The sequence below is a fragment of the Chiloscyllium punctatum genome, chromosome 22 (assembly GCF_047496795.1).
Source record: "Chiloscyllium punctatum isolate Juve2018m chromosome 22, sChiPun1.3, whole genome shotgun sequence".
Taxonomy (NCBI): Eukaryota; Metazoa; Chordata; class Chondrichthyes; order Orectolobiformes; family Hemiscylliidae; genus Chiloscyllium; species Chiloscyllium punctatum.
The window spans coordinates 14267822-14283296 of record NC_092760.1 but is presented as its reverse complement, the minus strand read 5'-3'; the positions used below and the strand labels follow the sequence as shown (position 1 = coordinate 14283296).

Below are 15475 nucleotides of genomic sequence, written 5' to 3'. Positions count from 1 at the left end.
TTTCGATGCTCATGCCGTTCCTTCAATTTTAAATGTTCAGTCTTCAAGTAAGACTGCCAATTAATTGTTTTTTTTAGAGATGGAGTGAAACCCAATTAGCTCGCTGCTGTGTCCTGTTACCTTTCATTAATATTTATTCTTGAGAGCTCAACTCAATGGAATAAAGAGATTGATCACAGTAAACATTAGCCAAGTTTACAGGAAACCAAATAAACTGTGACATGGTTATTGTGGATGCATAAACAGTAGCAGAAGACAAATAAATTGCACACAGATTCTCGGTGCAAATAAATTTTACTACAAGCTTGATGGATAAATAGGTTTGGGGATGAATTAATTCACATTTGATGACTAGTTATAAAGAATGTGCAACACAGCTTTGGGGAAGAGATTAAGTGCTGTACCTTTTACTGCTGTCAAATTAGATTTACTTAGAATTATCAAAAATGTACAGTGCAGAACCATCCCATTTGACCCAAGCAATCTTTGCTGACATTTATGTTCCACTCAAGACTTTGCTTTTTTTTTCCAGTAATACTCATGTAAGATTTGACTCGATTAGCTCACTGATGCATATGATTATATTTCAATACTATGTAATCCTGGAGGGCTAGGGTCAGCGGGGAAGTGCGATTGTTCACAGGAGAAACTAGCTAAATTTAACAAAAAACAAAGAAACTGTAGTGGTTACGAGCAACAGATAAACTATGGGACACTCAATAGGGAAAAATAAATTATACCATAGTTAGGAGGGAGAAATAAATGAAGCCAAGTCACAAAGAACAAATAAATTGTAGCAGACTGGAGACAAATTAAGGTAAAAACAATGACTGCAGATGCTGAAAATCAAATACTGGATTAGTGGTGCTGGAAGAGCACAGCAGTTCAGGCAGCATCCAACAAGCAGCGAAATCAACGTTTCGAGCAAAAGCCCTTCATCAGGAATAAAGGCAGTGAGCCTGCAGCATGGAGAGATAAGCTAGAGGAGGGTGGGGGTGGGGAGAAAGTAGCATAGAGTACAATGGGTGAGTGGGGGAGGGGATGAAGGTGATAGGTCAAAGAGAAGAGGGTGGAGTGGATAGGTGGAAAAGAAGATAGGCAGGTCGGACAAGTCAAGGAGACAGTAAGTGAGCTGGAAGTTTGAAACTAGGATGAGGTGGGGGAAGGGGAAATGAGGAAGCTGTTGAAGTCCACATTGATGCCCTGGGGTTGAAGTGTTCCGAGGCGGAAGATGAGGCATTCTTCCTCCAGGCGTCTGGTGGTGAGGGAGCGGCGGTGAAGGAGGCCCAGGACCTCCATGTCCTCGGCAGAGTGGGAGGGGGAGTTGAAATGTTGGGCCACGGGGCGGTTTGGTTGATTGGTGCGGGTGTCTCGGAGATGTTCCCTAAAGCACTCTGCTAGGAGGCGCCCAGTCTCCCCAATGTAGAGGAGACCACATCGGGAGCAACGGATACAATAAATGATATTAGTGGATGTGCAGGTGAAACTTTGATGGATGTGGAAGGCTCCTTTAGGGCCTTGGATAGAGGTGAGGGAGGAGGTGTGGGCACAGGTTTTACAGTTCCTGCGGTGGCAGGGGAAAGTGCCAGAATGGGAGGGTGGGTTGTAGGGGGGTGTGGACCTGACCAGGTAGTCACGGAGGGAACGGTCTTTGCGGAAGGCGGAAGGGGGTGGGGAGGGAAATATATCCCTGGTGGTGGGGTCTTTTTGGAGGTGGCGGAAATGTCGGTGGATGATTTGGTTGATGCGAAGGTTTGTAGGGTGGAAGGTGAGCACCAGGGGCGTTCTGTCCTTGTTACGGTTGGAGGGGTGGGGTCTGAGGGCGGAGGTGTGGGATGTGGACGAGATGCGTTGGAGGGCATCTTTAACCACGTGGGAAGGGAAATTGCGGTCTCTAAAGAAGGAGGCCATCTGGTGTGTCCTATGGTGGAACTGGTCCTCCTGGGAGCAGATACGGTGGAGGCGGAGAAATTGGGAATACGGGATGGCATTTTTGCAAGAGATAGGGTGGGAAGAGGTGTAATCCAGGTAGCTATGGGAGTCAGTGGGTTTGTAAAAAATGTCAGTGTCAAGTCGGTCGTCACTAATGGAGATGGAGAGGTCCAGGAAGGGGAGCGAGGTGTCAGAGATAGTCCAGGTAAATTTAAGGTCAGGGTGGAATGTGTTGGTGAAGTTGATGAATTGCTCAACCTCCTCGCGGGAGCACGAGGTGGCGCCAATGCAGTCATCAATGTAGCGGAGGAAGAGGTGGGGAGTGGTGCCGGTGTAATTACGGAAGATCAACTGTTCTACATAGCCAACAAAGAGACAGGCATAGCTGGGGCCCATACGTGTGCCCATGGCTACACCTTTGGTCTGGAGGAAGTGGGAGGATTCAAAGGAGAAATTGTTAAGGGTGAGGACCAGTTTGGCCAAACGAATGAGAGTGTCAGTGGAAGGGTACTGTTGGGGACGTTTGGAGAGGAAAAAACGGAGGGCTTGGAGGCCCTGGTCATGGCGGATGGAGGTGTAGAGGGATTGGATATCCATGGTGAAGATGAGGCATTGGGGGCCAGGGAAACGGAAGTCTTGGAGGAGATGGTGGGCGTGGGTGGTGTCTCGAACGTATGTGGGGAGTTCCTGGACTAGGGGGGATAGGACAGTGTCAAGGTAGGTAGAGATGAGTTCAGTGGGGCAGGAGCATGCTGAGACAATGGGTCGGCCAGGTTGGTCAGGCTTGTGGATCTTGGGAAGGAGGTAGAACCGGGCAGTGCGGGGTTCCTGGACTATGAGGTTGGAAGCTGTGGGTGGGAGATCTCCTGAGGTGATGAGGTTCTGTATGGTCTGGGAGATGATGGTTTGGTGATGGGGAGTGGGGTCATAGTCGAGGGAGCAGTAGGAAGAGGTGTCCTCGAGTTGGCGTTTGGCTTCAGCGGTGTAGAGGTCAGTGCGCCAGACTACCACTGCGCCCCCTTTATCCGCTGGCTTGATGGTGAGGTTGGGATTGGAGCAGAGGGATTGGAGGGCTGCGCGTTGTGAGGGTGAGAGGTTGGAGTGGGGGAGGGGGGACGACAGGTTGAGGCGGTTAATGTCCTGGCGGCAGTTGGAAATGAAGAGGTCGAGGGCAGGTAATAGGCCAGCGCGGGGTGTCCAGGTGGATGCAGTGTGTTGGAGGTGGGCGAAGGGGTCCTCGGAAGGTGGGCGGGAGTCCTGATTGTGAAAGTAAGCTCGGAGGTGGAGGCGACGGAAGAAGTGTTCGATGTCACGTCGTGTATTAAATTCATTGATGCGTGGACGGAGGGGGATGAAGGTGAGTCCTTTGCTGAGGACTGATCGTTCGTCCTCAGTGAGGGGGAGGTCTGGGGGGATGGTGAAAACTCGGCAGGGCCGGGAGCTGGGATCTGGTGTGGGTGTGGAGCTGGGAGTGGGGTGTGATGGTGGGGGGAATGGGGGTGGAGGCACGAGCTGGGGTGATGTTGCCCTCGGGGTTCTGGGGGGTGGGGATAGTGGAGACAAATTACCTTGAGTACAGATGCCAGGAACAAATAAATTTGAGAGCAAAGTACAATTTGCGATTTTTGAGAAGATTTGTAGCTCAGGTTGAGTTTCTGGTTGTAAGTTTGTTCGTTGAGCTGGAAGGTTTGATTTCAGACATTCTGTCACCATACTAGGTAACATCATCAGGGAGCCACCGGTGAACCGCTGGTGTTATGTCCAGCTTTCCATTTATGTGTCTTGGTTTCTTATGGCGAGTGATATATGTATCAATTATGGTATGATATGTATCAAATATGTAACAAGTACAATGTATGAACATTGAGAATTCTAAAGATTCACAAACTTTTTGAATGAAGTAATTTCTCCTTACCTCAATCCCAAATAATCACACTTGTGTTCTAATATTCCCCAAAAACTGGAACTCTCAGCATCAAGCCTATGAAGCCTATTGCAGAATCTTGTATATGACAATAAGATCACTTTTCATTCTCCTAAACTTCACAGAATATAGAATCAATTTACTCAACCTCTCAACATAGTACAAACCACTTAACCCAGGGAACAACTTAGTGAACCTTTGTTGTGTCACCTCCATTGCAAGTATGTTACCCTTCCTTAAACATGGATACCAAAAATATAAATTGTATTCTAGATGTAGTCTTACCAAAGCCCAGTATATTGTCGCAATACCTGCTTATCCCTGTCCTCTAATCTCTTGCAACAAGGACCAAATGCCATCACCCTTCCAGTGTTTGCTATACCTGCCAGAAATGTGATTGGATCAAAGAAAAGGAAACAAAGTGGGTGAGCCTTGTCTGAAATGAAAACATCAAGGTATGGGAAGACATCACCTCCCATGATTCGGAGACTTCTTAAATATTTCCTTTAAAATAGGACTTTCTGGTGCATCATTTCAGCAACCTTTGAATAAATAAACTGGAATTTCTCAAGACAAAATTAACCCAGAAATTAATCATTCAGTATGTATTACATGAACTGCAGTGGTTCAAGAAGGCAGTCACCACTCGCAACTAGGGACAAGCAATAAATGCTGGCCAGGCATTGATATCCATATTCCAAAAGTGAATTTTAAAAATTACAAATAGTTGCTTAGTAGTGCAGAACTTGAGCATTGCTGGAAAAAGGCATACTTTGTTGAGGTTTGTTCTCTTACACTTATCAGAACATTACACAATTGCAATTCCTCACATGCAGTAAAGATGTTGGTTTTCCCCTTGAATTGGTATTCTTCCAAATTGTATTGATGAATCGAAGATGATATATGTATTTAAATATTACTGAAAAAGTAATATGTTATTACCACTGATTGACAATGAACCACAAAGTGAAAGCATTTTTAACAGTAATTCTTCAAGCTGAACAAATTCCTGTACAATCATTTGTTGGGCCAAATGGCCTGCTTCCAAACTGTAGGGATTCTCTGATTCTAAGTGCCTAATGTAGTCAGTACATAATACTTCAAACATCCTTCCCTTTCGAGTTACTTTAAATATAATTAGTGATATACCAACCATATTTAGAACTCATCCCAAGAACTTGCAATTCTACCTTTCTAAATACACAAAGCATCAGGAATTTAGCAGTAAACTAGACTAATCTTTTCTCCACTGTTCCTTGCCTCTTCTCTAAACTCTCCCTCACCTTTTAAGTCTAACTTACCACCTTCTCACCAATGTTATTCCAATCCGAACGTTAGTGCATCATCACTCCATTTACTGATGTCCCTACAAATACTGTCCGTTTCTCTCCTATACTATGCTTGCTGCTAACAGACTCTATTGTACTTCATTGGAAAGAAACATTCTGTGATTTGAAGAGCAGCAGGGAAGTGTATTTGTCTCAGTATGTGTAAAATATAAAAATAATAAAATGGAAGTGGTAAAGAAAAGTCACATTCTTAACCTGCATACTAACTTTGAGTTTCTTGTATGAACACACAAGCCTCTCAGAGGATCAACATTTATAAATTTCATATCTTGCAGATAAATTCTGTTTTTCTACTTTTTAAAATTCATTTATATCTTGGTTTTCTATTCTCATGCTCAAAGTGAGTAAGTTCGCACTTCCCTATATTGTACTCTAACCGCCGTCTTGCGCTGACTTATTTAACCTAGATATCATCTTTGCAGTCTTTCTCTGTATCATCCCCATAGCTTACTTATCTTTCCACCTAGCTTTATGCCATCAGCCCACATAGATGAAGAAACAGAGACTACTGTATTTTAATTACTGATTTGTAATTTCTAAATAGCTGAGGACCTAACACCGCTTGTAACACTTTACTAATTTCCACCTATCAACTTAAAAACGCTCTATTTGTATCTTTGCTTTTTGTCTATTAACCAATCTATTATCCAAGCTCATTTATTACCTCCACTTCTTTGAGCCTATTGACCTCTTATGTGGGTCCTTATAGAATGCTGTTTGGAAATACTACTGCTGCTGGTTCCCCTTCATCTATCCTACTGGTCACATCCTGAAAAGACGTTAATAATTTTGTCAATCACAAGCTCCATTCTATAAACCATATTGCTCGTCTAAACATACAAACTTTTCTAAATGGATTGTTAATATTTCCTTAATAATAGACTTGAGCATTTTTCAAATGATTGATGTTAGACTAACTGGCCTGTTCTTCCTTGTTTTTCCTCTCTTGTTTCTTGAATACGTTTTAAGTGTCAATTCTAACTTCCGATGGTATAACTTCCAGATCTGAGGAATTTTGGAAAACCATAGCTAGCACATCCAATAACTCTGCAGCTATTCATTTTTGAATCCTAAGTTTTCATGTAGGCCATCAAATTTGTCAGATTTTATTCCCTTAACTCTCTCCAGTACTTCACCTCCGTTGATATTATCTACCTTAACGTCCTAATATTTTTAGACATGAAGTTACTCTCAATTTTGGTAAGAAATTTCAATAGCGAAAACTGGCAACATGGGCCAGATTTTCTCAGAAATGAAGGTGGAGATTCTGTTGCCCTTAGTAAATGACAGCTGGGACCTGATCCATTTCTATTAATTCAATTTTCACTCATAGGGGAAAGAGATAGTGGATGTGCGAACTATGATTTTCCAAAAGTCTTTAAATTTGGAAATTTTTCCATCCAATTAGAAGGTGGAAAATTACATACAGTATTCAAGGAACAAGAGAGAAAATCAAGGAACAATAGGCTAGTTAGTTTAACATCAGCCAGTTCAAAAATGTCAAAATCTATGATCAAGGAAACCTTAATCCATTTAGAAAAGCATGCAGGATTATATAAGCAATATATTTTATAAAAGGGAACTTGTGATTGACAAAATTATTAATGAAACTTCTAATTATAACTTGTTTGGGCCATTTACATTTGTTCCACCTCGGGCGATTGTATGTGTGGAGTGTGCACATTCTCCTCAGGTCTGCATGGGTTTCCTCTGATGTTTCGGTTTCTTCCCCAGTCCAAGGATGTGCAGGATTAGGTGGATTGGCCACGGGGGATGCTGGGTTACAGGGATATGGTAGGGGGCTGGGTCAGGGTGGGAATGCTCTTCAAAGCGTCAATGTGGACTCGATGACCTGAATGGCCTGTTTCCACACTGTAGGGATTCAATGAAGTATATGCAGTGTGCATTTCATGTCATAATGGAAAAGGTATTTAGGGATAAATCACAAGTAGAAAAGATATGCTGAAGTCAAGCTGTCAAGTTAATTAAATGTCTTGCCCTTCACAACCTGAGAAATCATGTCTGCATGGAAAAAAAATCAACAGTTTCAAAAATTGACATAACATTTATTGCTTTTGTTATGGTGCTGAAAGTGGATTACTTTGTGAAATGATCTCAAGGGTCTCAGGCAAAGTTAACAATAATTTATTTTGCCAACATGTTGGCGGAACATAAGCCAGAGAATTCCTAAAGATAGGACTCTGACTTCAGCAAGAAATCTGAGGTATTTATAATTTGGGGGCGCCAGTGTTGGACTGGGGTGTACAAAGTTAAAAATCACACAACACCAGGTTATAGTCCAACACCTTTACTCAGAAACACTAGCTTTCGGAGCGCTGCTCCTTCATCAGGTGGTTGTGGAGTATAAGGTCATAAGACAGAATTTATAGCAAAAGTTTACAGTGTGATGTAACTGAAGTTATATATTGAAAAAAACCTGGATTGTTTGTTAAATCTCTCATCTTGTAAAATGATCATGTTGGTTTCACTTCTTTCATATGTAAATCCCAGAACTTTTTTAAAGTTACATTCTCAAGTGAACTTTAACAAAAGGTTCTGGATTAGTGGTGCTGGAAGAGCACAGCAGTTCAGGCAGCATCCAAGTGGTTTCGAAATCGACGTTTCGGGCAAAAGCCCTTCATCAGGAATAAAAGGCTTTTGCCCGAAACGTCGATTTCGAAGCTACTTGGATGCTGCCTGAACTGCTGTGCTCTTCCAGCACCACTAATCCAGAATCTGGTTTCCAGCATCTGCAGTCATTGTTTTTAACAAAAGGTGCCATTTTGGCCCAAATAATGCATTGAAGGTGTGAATTACCCTGTGTGAGGCTGTCTATGCTCCAATGTTCAGACTGATTCTATTTCTAAAAAAAGGGATTCACAGAACCTTACATGGATTCAAGCAGTTTTTGAGCAAAATAAAATGAAATTCCATAAGTACAAGCTCACCCCACAAACTTATATCCGTGTGTGTATGCACGTACTTGTGTGTGAGGGGGGGTATGAGTTCTATGTGAGAGTGTGTGAATGTGTGAGAGTGGTGTAAAGTAGTATAAGTCTATGAGAGGGTGTGTGTGTGTGTGGGTGAGAGTGTGGGAATGTATGTGTGAGCATATGAGAGAGAGCTTGTGTATGAGAGAAGGTCTGCATGAGTGTATGGGTCTGTAGGAGAGTGTGTGCGTCTGGAAGAGTGTGTGTGTGTCTGTCTGTCTGTCAGTCTGTAGGAGTGTGCGTGTGTGTCTGTCGGAGTGTCTGTGTCTGTGTGTATGCACACACATAAGTACTACTACAGACAGACATACACACCTATAGACAGACATACACAGACAGACACACACACACACTCCTTTAAACCCATACACTCATGCAGAACTTCTCTCATACATAAGCTCTCTCATAGGCTCACACGTACGCTCCCACACTCACACACCTTCTCACAGACTTATACCGCTTTACACTCACACTCACACACATACACACACTCTGTCACAGACATCCAAACCCTCCGCGCGCGCGCGCGCACACACACACACACACACACACACACACACACGTCTGTGGGTGAATTTGTACTTACAGAATTACATTTTATTTTGCTCAAAAACCACTTAAATCCATGTAAGATTCTGTAAATCCCTTTCTTAGAAATAGAATCAGTGTGAACACTGGGGCACAGACAGCCTCACACAGGGTAACTCACACCTTCAATGCATTACCTAGGCTGACATGGCACCTTATTCTTAGAGTTCACTTGAGAATGTAACTTCAAAAGAAGTTCTGGGATTTACATATGAAAGAACTGAAACCAACTTGGTCATTCTAAAAGACAATAGACTTAACAAACAATCCAGGTCTTTTTCAATATATAATTTCAGTTACATCACACTGTAAACTTTTGCAATAAATTCTGTGTCTTACAATCTTATACTCCACACCACCTGATGAAGGAGCAGCGCTTTGAAAGCTAGTGCTTCCAAATAAACCTGTTGGACTATAACCTGGTGTTGTGTGATTTTTAACTAGGTATTTATACACTGCAAGTGATGCAGACAGTACGCTATTAGGCAAACACCTTGTTTATCACACATTCTAAAATGATAAAAGTGCCTAACATCTGCTCCCAGCCATTCCCCTTACTTCTTTTAGAGCCTGCACTTTTTCCCATTCTTCACAAAGGCCCACTGCTTCTTCTTCATTACTAGAGGGGTCAATAACCAGGGGCATAGATTTAATGCAAGAGATAGAAAGCTAAGAGGAGAACTGAGGAGAAATTATCTCACTCAGACAATGATGGGAGTCACTCACTGAATTCATTGCCTAAAAGTGTGTGATGGATCAAAAATTTCAGAACAGGTATATGGGCGGCACGGTGGCACAGTGGTTAGCACTGCTGCCTCACAGCGCCAGAGGCCCGGGTTCAATTCCCGCCTCAGGCGACTGACTGTGTGGAGTTTGCACATTCTCCCCCTGTCTGCGTGGGTTTCCTCCGGGTGCTCCGGTTTCCTCCCACAGTCCAAAGATGTGCAGGTCAGGTGAATTGGCCATGCTAAATTGCCCGTAGTGTTAGGTAAGGGGTAGATGTAGGGGTATGGGTGGGTTGCGCTTCGGCGGGGCGGTGTGGACTTGTTGGGCCGAAGGGCCTGTTTCCACACTGTAAGTAATCTAATCTAATCTAATCTAATCTAAAAAGGTAACATTTCACCTATGTTGCAATGGCCTCCAGGGCTATGGCCAAGAGCTGAAAAATGAGATAAATGCAGTAAGAACTTTGTTGACACAATGGATGAAATGGTGTCCTTCTGGGATCTAAGCATCTATTATTCTATGATTTTAACTCCAGGACATAACTGCAGAAGTTCCTGGGGCTAGTGTCCTTAGCCAAGCATCTTCAGTTGCTTCATTAATGACCTTCCTTCCATCATAAAGTCAGAAGTACGAATGATCACTGATGATTGCATAAAGGTCCATCATCATTTGCGACTCCTCAAATACTGAAGCAGTTCACACCCAAATTCAGAAAGAACTGGACAATATTCAGACTTGGGCTGACAGGTGCCAAGTAACATTCTCACCACACAAGTGCCAGGCAACAACTAGCCCCAACAAAGAAGAACCTAACCATCACCCCTTAAAATTCAACAGTATTACTGTGTCTGAATATTCAGCCTCTCACTGGCCATGGTATTTATGTGGCTGATTCAGTTGTACTTCAGTCAATGGTGACTTCCAAGATGGTGATTATGAGTAATTCAATTATCACAGTGTTGTCAAACATCAAGGGAAAATGATTACATTGTCTTTGATTGGACATGATTATCGCCTGTAACAAATGTTGAACAAATGTTATGTGCTACGTTGTTAGTCTACTTGAATATTGTCCTGGCCTTGCTGTTTATATGGGTGTTGGCAGCTTCTGAGGACTTATGAATGTAACTGAACATTGCAGTCAAAAGTGAACTTTTATACTTCTGATCTTATGCAGTAGGAACCATCATTGTTGAAACAGCATATAATGGTTCAGTTCAGACTGCATTGAGGAACTACTGCAGAACTCCTGGGGCTGAGACATTTGGACTCCACCAACCTGTTTGAGATAAGTATTACTCCAGTCAGCAGGAAATTCTCTACCTGATTTGCAGCAAGTTAACATGGCTACATGATGCTAAATTCAGTCAAACGTTAGCACTGATGTTAAGGGCAGTTCATTCTCACCACAGCTTTGAAAAGTATTTAGTTCTCTATATTAAGAGGTCTGCAGCTGAGTGTTTTGGTAGAACCCAAATGAGTGTCAGTTAGCAGGTTTTAGTGCACAACCTAGGTTTTCCAGTACATTTTTCATCACTCTCCTAAAGCAGTAATTGGCCATATTGTGTTTATCTTATTTTTCTTGGATAGGATATATCTGGGAAAATTTCCACAGTATTGGATAGTTTCCAGTGTTGTTTCCACTGAAACAGCTTGGCTAGAGAAAAGGCCTGACCTGAAATGCAACTCTTCATCCGGAATATATCAAGGCTCACGTCCTTTTCTATATCCTGTGTACTGAACTGTTTTTTAATAACGCATGCAGAGAATCAAATTGGTTAAACTATGACCTCTATAATAGCGGAGACCTCAGGAAATCAATCATCCACTCAGCATCTCTAGCTGAAAATGATTCTCAGTACTTTGTCCTTTTTGTTTGCACTGATGTGCTCAGCTTCATCATCATTGACAATGGGGATATTTGTGCAATTTAAAATAAGCCCAAAGGTAAGGAGGGGTGTGGTTTCATATTTGGGTCAAGTTTTGGCAGGCAAAACTTCTCTTAGAATCATAGACTCCCTCCAGTGTGGAAGCAAGCCATTCTGCTCATCAAGTCCACACCGACCCTCCAAACAGCATCCCACCCAGACCCACACCCTTGCCCTATCCCAGTAATGTTGCATTTCTCATGGCTACTCCACCTGGCCTACAGACCCTTGAAGACAATGGGCAATTTTGTATGGCCAATCACACATTTTTGGATTGTGGGAGGAAACTGAAGCACCTGGGGAAACCCACGTAGACACCGGCAGAACGTGTTAACTCCACACAGTTGCTCAAGACTGGAATCGAACCTGGGTCGCTGGTGCTGTGAGGTAGCAGTGCTAACCACTGAGCCAATGTATCACCCGCAGGCAAAAGAAAGCTTTTCTTTGCTTCCCATATTGTATTGGCAAATGGGACTAGATTGGTTTTGGGTATGTCGTCGGCATGGAAGAGTTGGACCAAAGGGCCTGTTTCTGTGCTGTACATCTCTATGACTCTATGACTAGACGTTAACATCCCAGAACTGGGTCCACAGGAATGAGAGTGAGATTTCTATAATTCAATAAACAGGCTGCTACTATTCCACAAATTTTTATGATCACTGCTTGAATGATAATTGTAGAGAGAACGACCAATCATTACAGAACCTGCTATTAAAGTCAATGGATTGAAAATGAAGCAAATGGGCAACTGTTTCGCTCATCCATATTATTGCCATTGCCTGAAAAGGAGTACTCAAAACTTACACTTAGGTATTCTTCCCTTATGTGACAGACAAAAGGCACAGAACTGACTCAGAACTTAATTAAACAAGCCCTTCTTTATTTTAATTCTTTAAGTATCAATACCGAATATAAAAGACATTCATTGCAACTTTTAATTCTTATTTCAACTAACTTAACTTTAACTCATTTCATTTAACTACACTTTATCTTACTTTAACTTAATACACATTAAACCCTACCCTACTTCATCTCTGTAAGTTTGGCTTGAATCAAATACTACCCTGATTCAAGTGAAGTGGCCAACTTGGTTCTCTGTACAACTCCTTGTTTTCACTGAAAGTAATTTAGGGTATGTGCTTTTCCAATTTGGTCTGGAGGATTCTTCAGAGAAAAATTCTTTTGCTCTGATAAACTTTTATTCGAAAAATGTGCTCAGTCTCCTGAAAGGTCTCTGGCACTTAGTTAATGAATTTTTCAAATCCTGATCACTGTTTGATCCTAGCCAACGGAATTTACTGGTAAACAATTCCCAAATGTTTACAATTTACTCTCCATATAATAGTGGTGTCATGATATCTAGTAGATCACAATGACATCTGCCTTATGTGGTCAACACAGGAAACTGCAGGTCACAGCTTACAGAACAGCTCACAACATGTCCTGACTGATGTTTAGCTGATGTCAGAGTTTAAGCTCGCTTGACCAAAATTCCCAGCACATTTGATTGTAGCTCTTACAATCTTATCAGCATGTCTGCTGCTGGTCAGCTGACCATATTATCTATGTGTAGGTGAGTACTGCAAACGCTGGAGATTAGAGTCAAGATGAGAGTGGTGCTCCTCGGATGCTGCCTGACCTGCTGTGCTTTTCCAGCACCACTCTAATCTTGACACATTATCTATGCAGTGAGGATGAAAATCTATTTCATTGTAATCACAGAAATTGTTGGAAAAACTCAGCAGGTCTGGCAGCAGCAATCTGATGAGGGATCACTGGACCCAAGACTCTGCTTTCTCTCCACAGATGCTCCCAGACCTGCTGAGATTTTCCAGGTTGTAGTGATTGTGACGAGATCAGCCAGCTGGACATCAATGAAACATATTTACACTCCATGCTATCAGAGATCTTTGAGTTTTTCTTCCCCACACCTTTTCCCTGATTCTGTACTTGTTTAAGATCTGTTTTCATCTTCATTATGTGGAGGAACCAGCATTGGATTGGGGTGGCCAAAGTTAAAAATCGCACAACACTAGGTTAGAATCCAACAGGTTGATTTGGAAGCACTAGCTTTTGGAGCTTTTGGAGATGAAGTCAAACTGATGAAGGAGCAGTACTCCGAAAGCTAGTGCTTCCAAATAAACCTATTGGACTATTACTTAGCGTTGCAAGATTTTTAACTTTGTTTCATCTTCAGTAATCAGGGCCCAACAATCTTGCCCTACAGGTCTTCATCTACTAGCTTTAACAACAATCTGTTCGTGGCCGCAGTGCAAGATTGGGCAGAAGTCACACTCCCAGTGATGCTGCCAGAAGTGGAATACTACCAGTATCTGGTTGGGTGGTAGCTGGGGCAGAATGTCCACCTTGTTCCAGGAGATCTGGCAGGAACATGAGCCCAGGAAAGATGGGAACCCTGATAGTAAACAACCAGCATCTAATTCCAACAAGGTTCCTGGAAAATGCTGCAATAAGGCTGCCACTGGCTCTCCAGCAGATGACAGGCCAACTACCGTGGCCATTAAATTTGATCAAGCACAGGCAACTCTGTTACTCTCTCAATAAATGCTGCCTGAATTGCTTAGTATTGCTGATGTCTTGGTTTATTACTATTTTGCCCTGTACCAGATGTGCAGCTTTGTTCTGTGCAAATGTCTGCCCTAACTGTGACAGCCCTTCAAGGTAATTCATGTAAGTCACATTAAGTGATATCAAAAATCTTGATACAGTTCCACATAAATAGATGCCTGCTTTGTTCAATCTCAGTGAGGTCTTTCAATCAGTTACGGGTGTAGCTCTGTTCCTTTACATAAGATGCCATCGAGACAGATGATCGTCGAAGGATTACAGAAATTCAAGCCCCTTGACAATACTTACTCATACAGTCTCCCCCTGACCAGCCAGCATGGCACTCTGAGCAATAAAGTCCTTTGATGTAGAAATCATCCAACGTTCCCCATGATCCGTTGTTACATCCCTTACAGTTGTCAAAGATGATGCAGCCTGCAACAAAATCAAAATATTTCAAATTTCCAAGCATTTTTCATCAACTCTCATCTCACCTGAAGGAAGATCTCTATATTCAAATCAGTGGAGCAATCTAAATAAGATCTTAGCAAGATGGCAGTTGAGAGTCCTGTATCCATCTTTGGGCTCTGTTTTATCGTAGAGATATTGAGGCAATAGATAGAGCACAAAGCAGATGTCATCTGATAAGAGGAAGTACAAGCAAAAAAATGCTTGAAAATTCAGAAGTGGGGATTACAGGATAATTTGGTCGAGGTACTTTACATGATAGAAGTATGGGACTCAGAATGATTGAGGTATCGAGAAGAAACACTATAGATATGATCAAATGTTACTGCTTTATGGAAGGAAGATTTTGGTTCCTGCTGTCATCATAAGGACGATGGTGATAGACTTAATAGTGAAAGCCTAGTGACAAACTTCAAGAGGATATTGGCTGGCTGAATGGGCAGACCAGTGAAGGATAAAATGAATGAAATTATATGTGAACAAATGTGAAGTGATATGAGAAACAGATGAGGAAAAACAAGAAACAATAAAGGATGAAATTCTAAAGCAGGTGTAGGAACAGAGAGACCGAGTGGTATATGTGCACAAATCCTTATATATGCATATAATCCTCGTGTCATTTGCAAAAGTATCTGTGGAGATACAGTGATGCTACCAGATGTATAGAGTTTCTTCAGCATTTTCTACTTTCAGTCAATTCTTTGTCATTATGTGACTTTGGCTGGTCACCATGATCTCATCCAACTGGCCATTCAAATCTAGACGGTGCACACCGCGGGCTATTTGACAATGCAAACAATTTTGCCCAATTTTACTGTTTTACCTACGGAATTTTCGTAAGGAATTCATGAAGTGTAGGAAATAAGTAATAAAGTAAAAGGAAACATAACTCAGTGATTGTTTCTTGGAGTTTAATTTAGATAATGTGAGGTGCTGCATTTTGGCAAATCAGAGCAGGACTTATACAGTTAATGGTAAGGCCCTAGGGAGTGTTGCTGAACA

The 15475-nt window shown here is 42.2% G+C and overlaps 1 protein-coding gene across 1 annotated transcript in view; it reads right to left on the bottom strand.

Annotated features, from left to right (window-relative positions):
* LOC140493419 (inactive serine protease PAMR1-like) overlaps positions 1–15475 on the bottom strand; it is a 154980-nt gene that overhangs the window by 112968 nt on the left and 26537 nt on the right. Inside the window, exon 3 of the mRNA XM_072591842.1 lies at positions 14315–14440. Within this exon, the coding sequence (XP_072447943.1) occupies positions 14315–14440 (126 nt within the window). The remainder of the gene's footprint in view (positions 1–14314; positions 14441–15475) is intronic.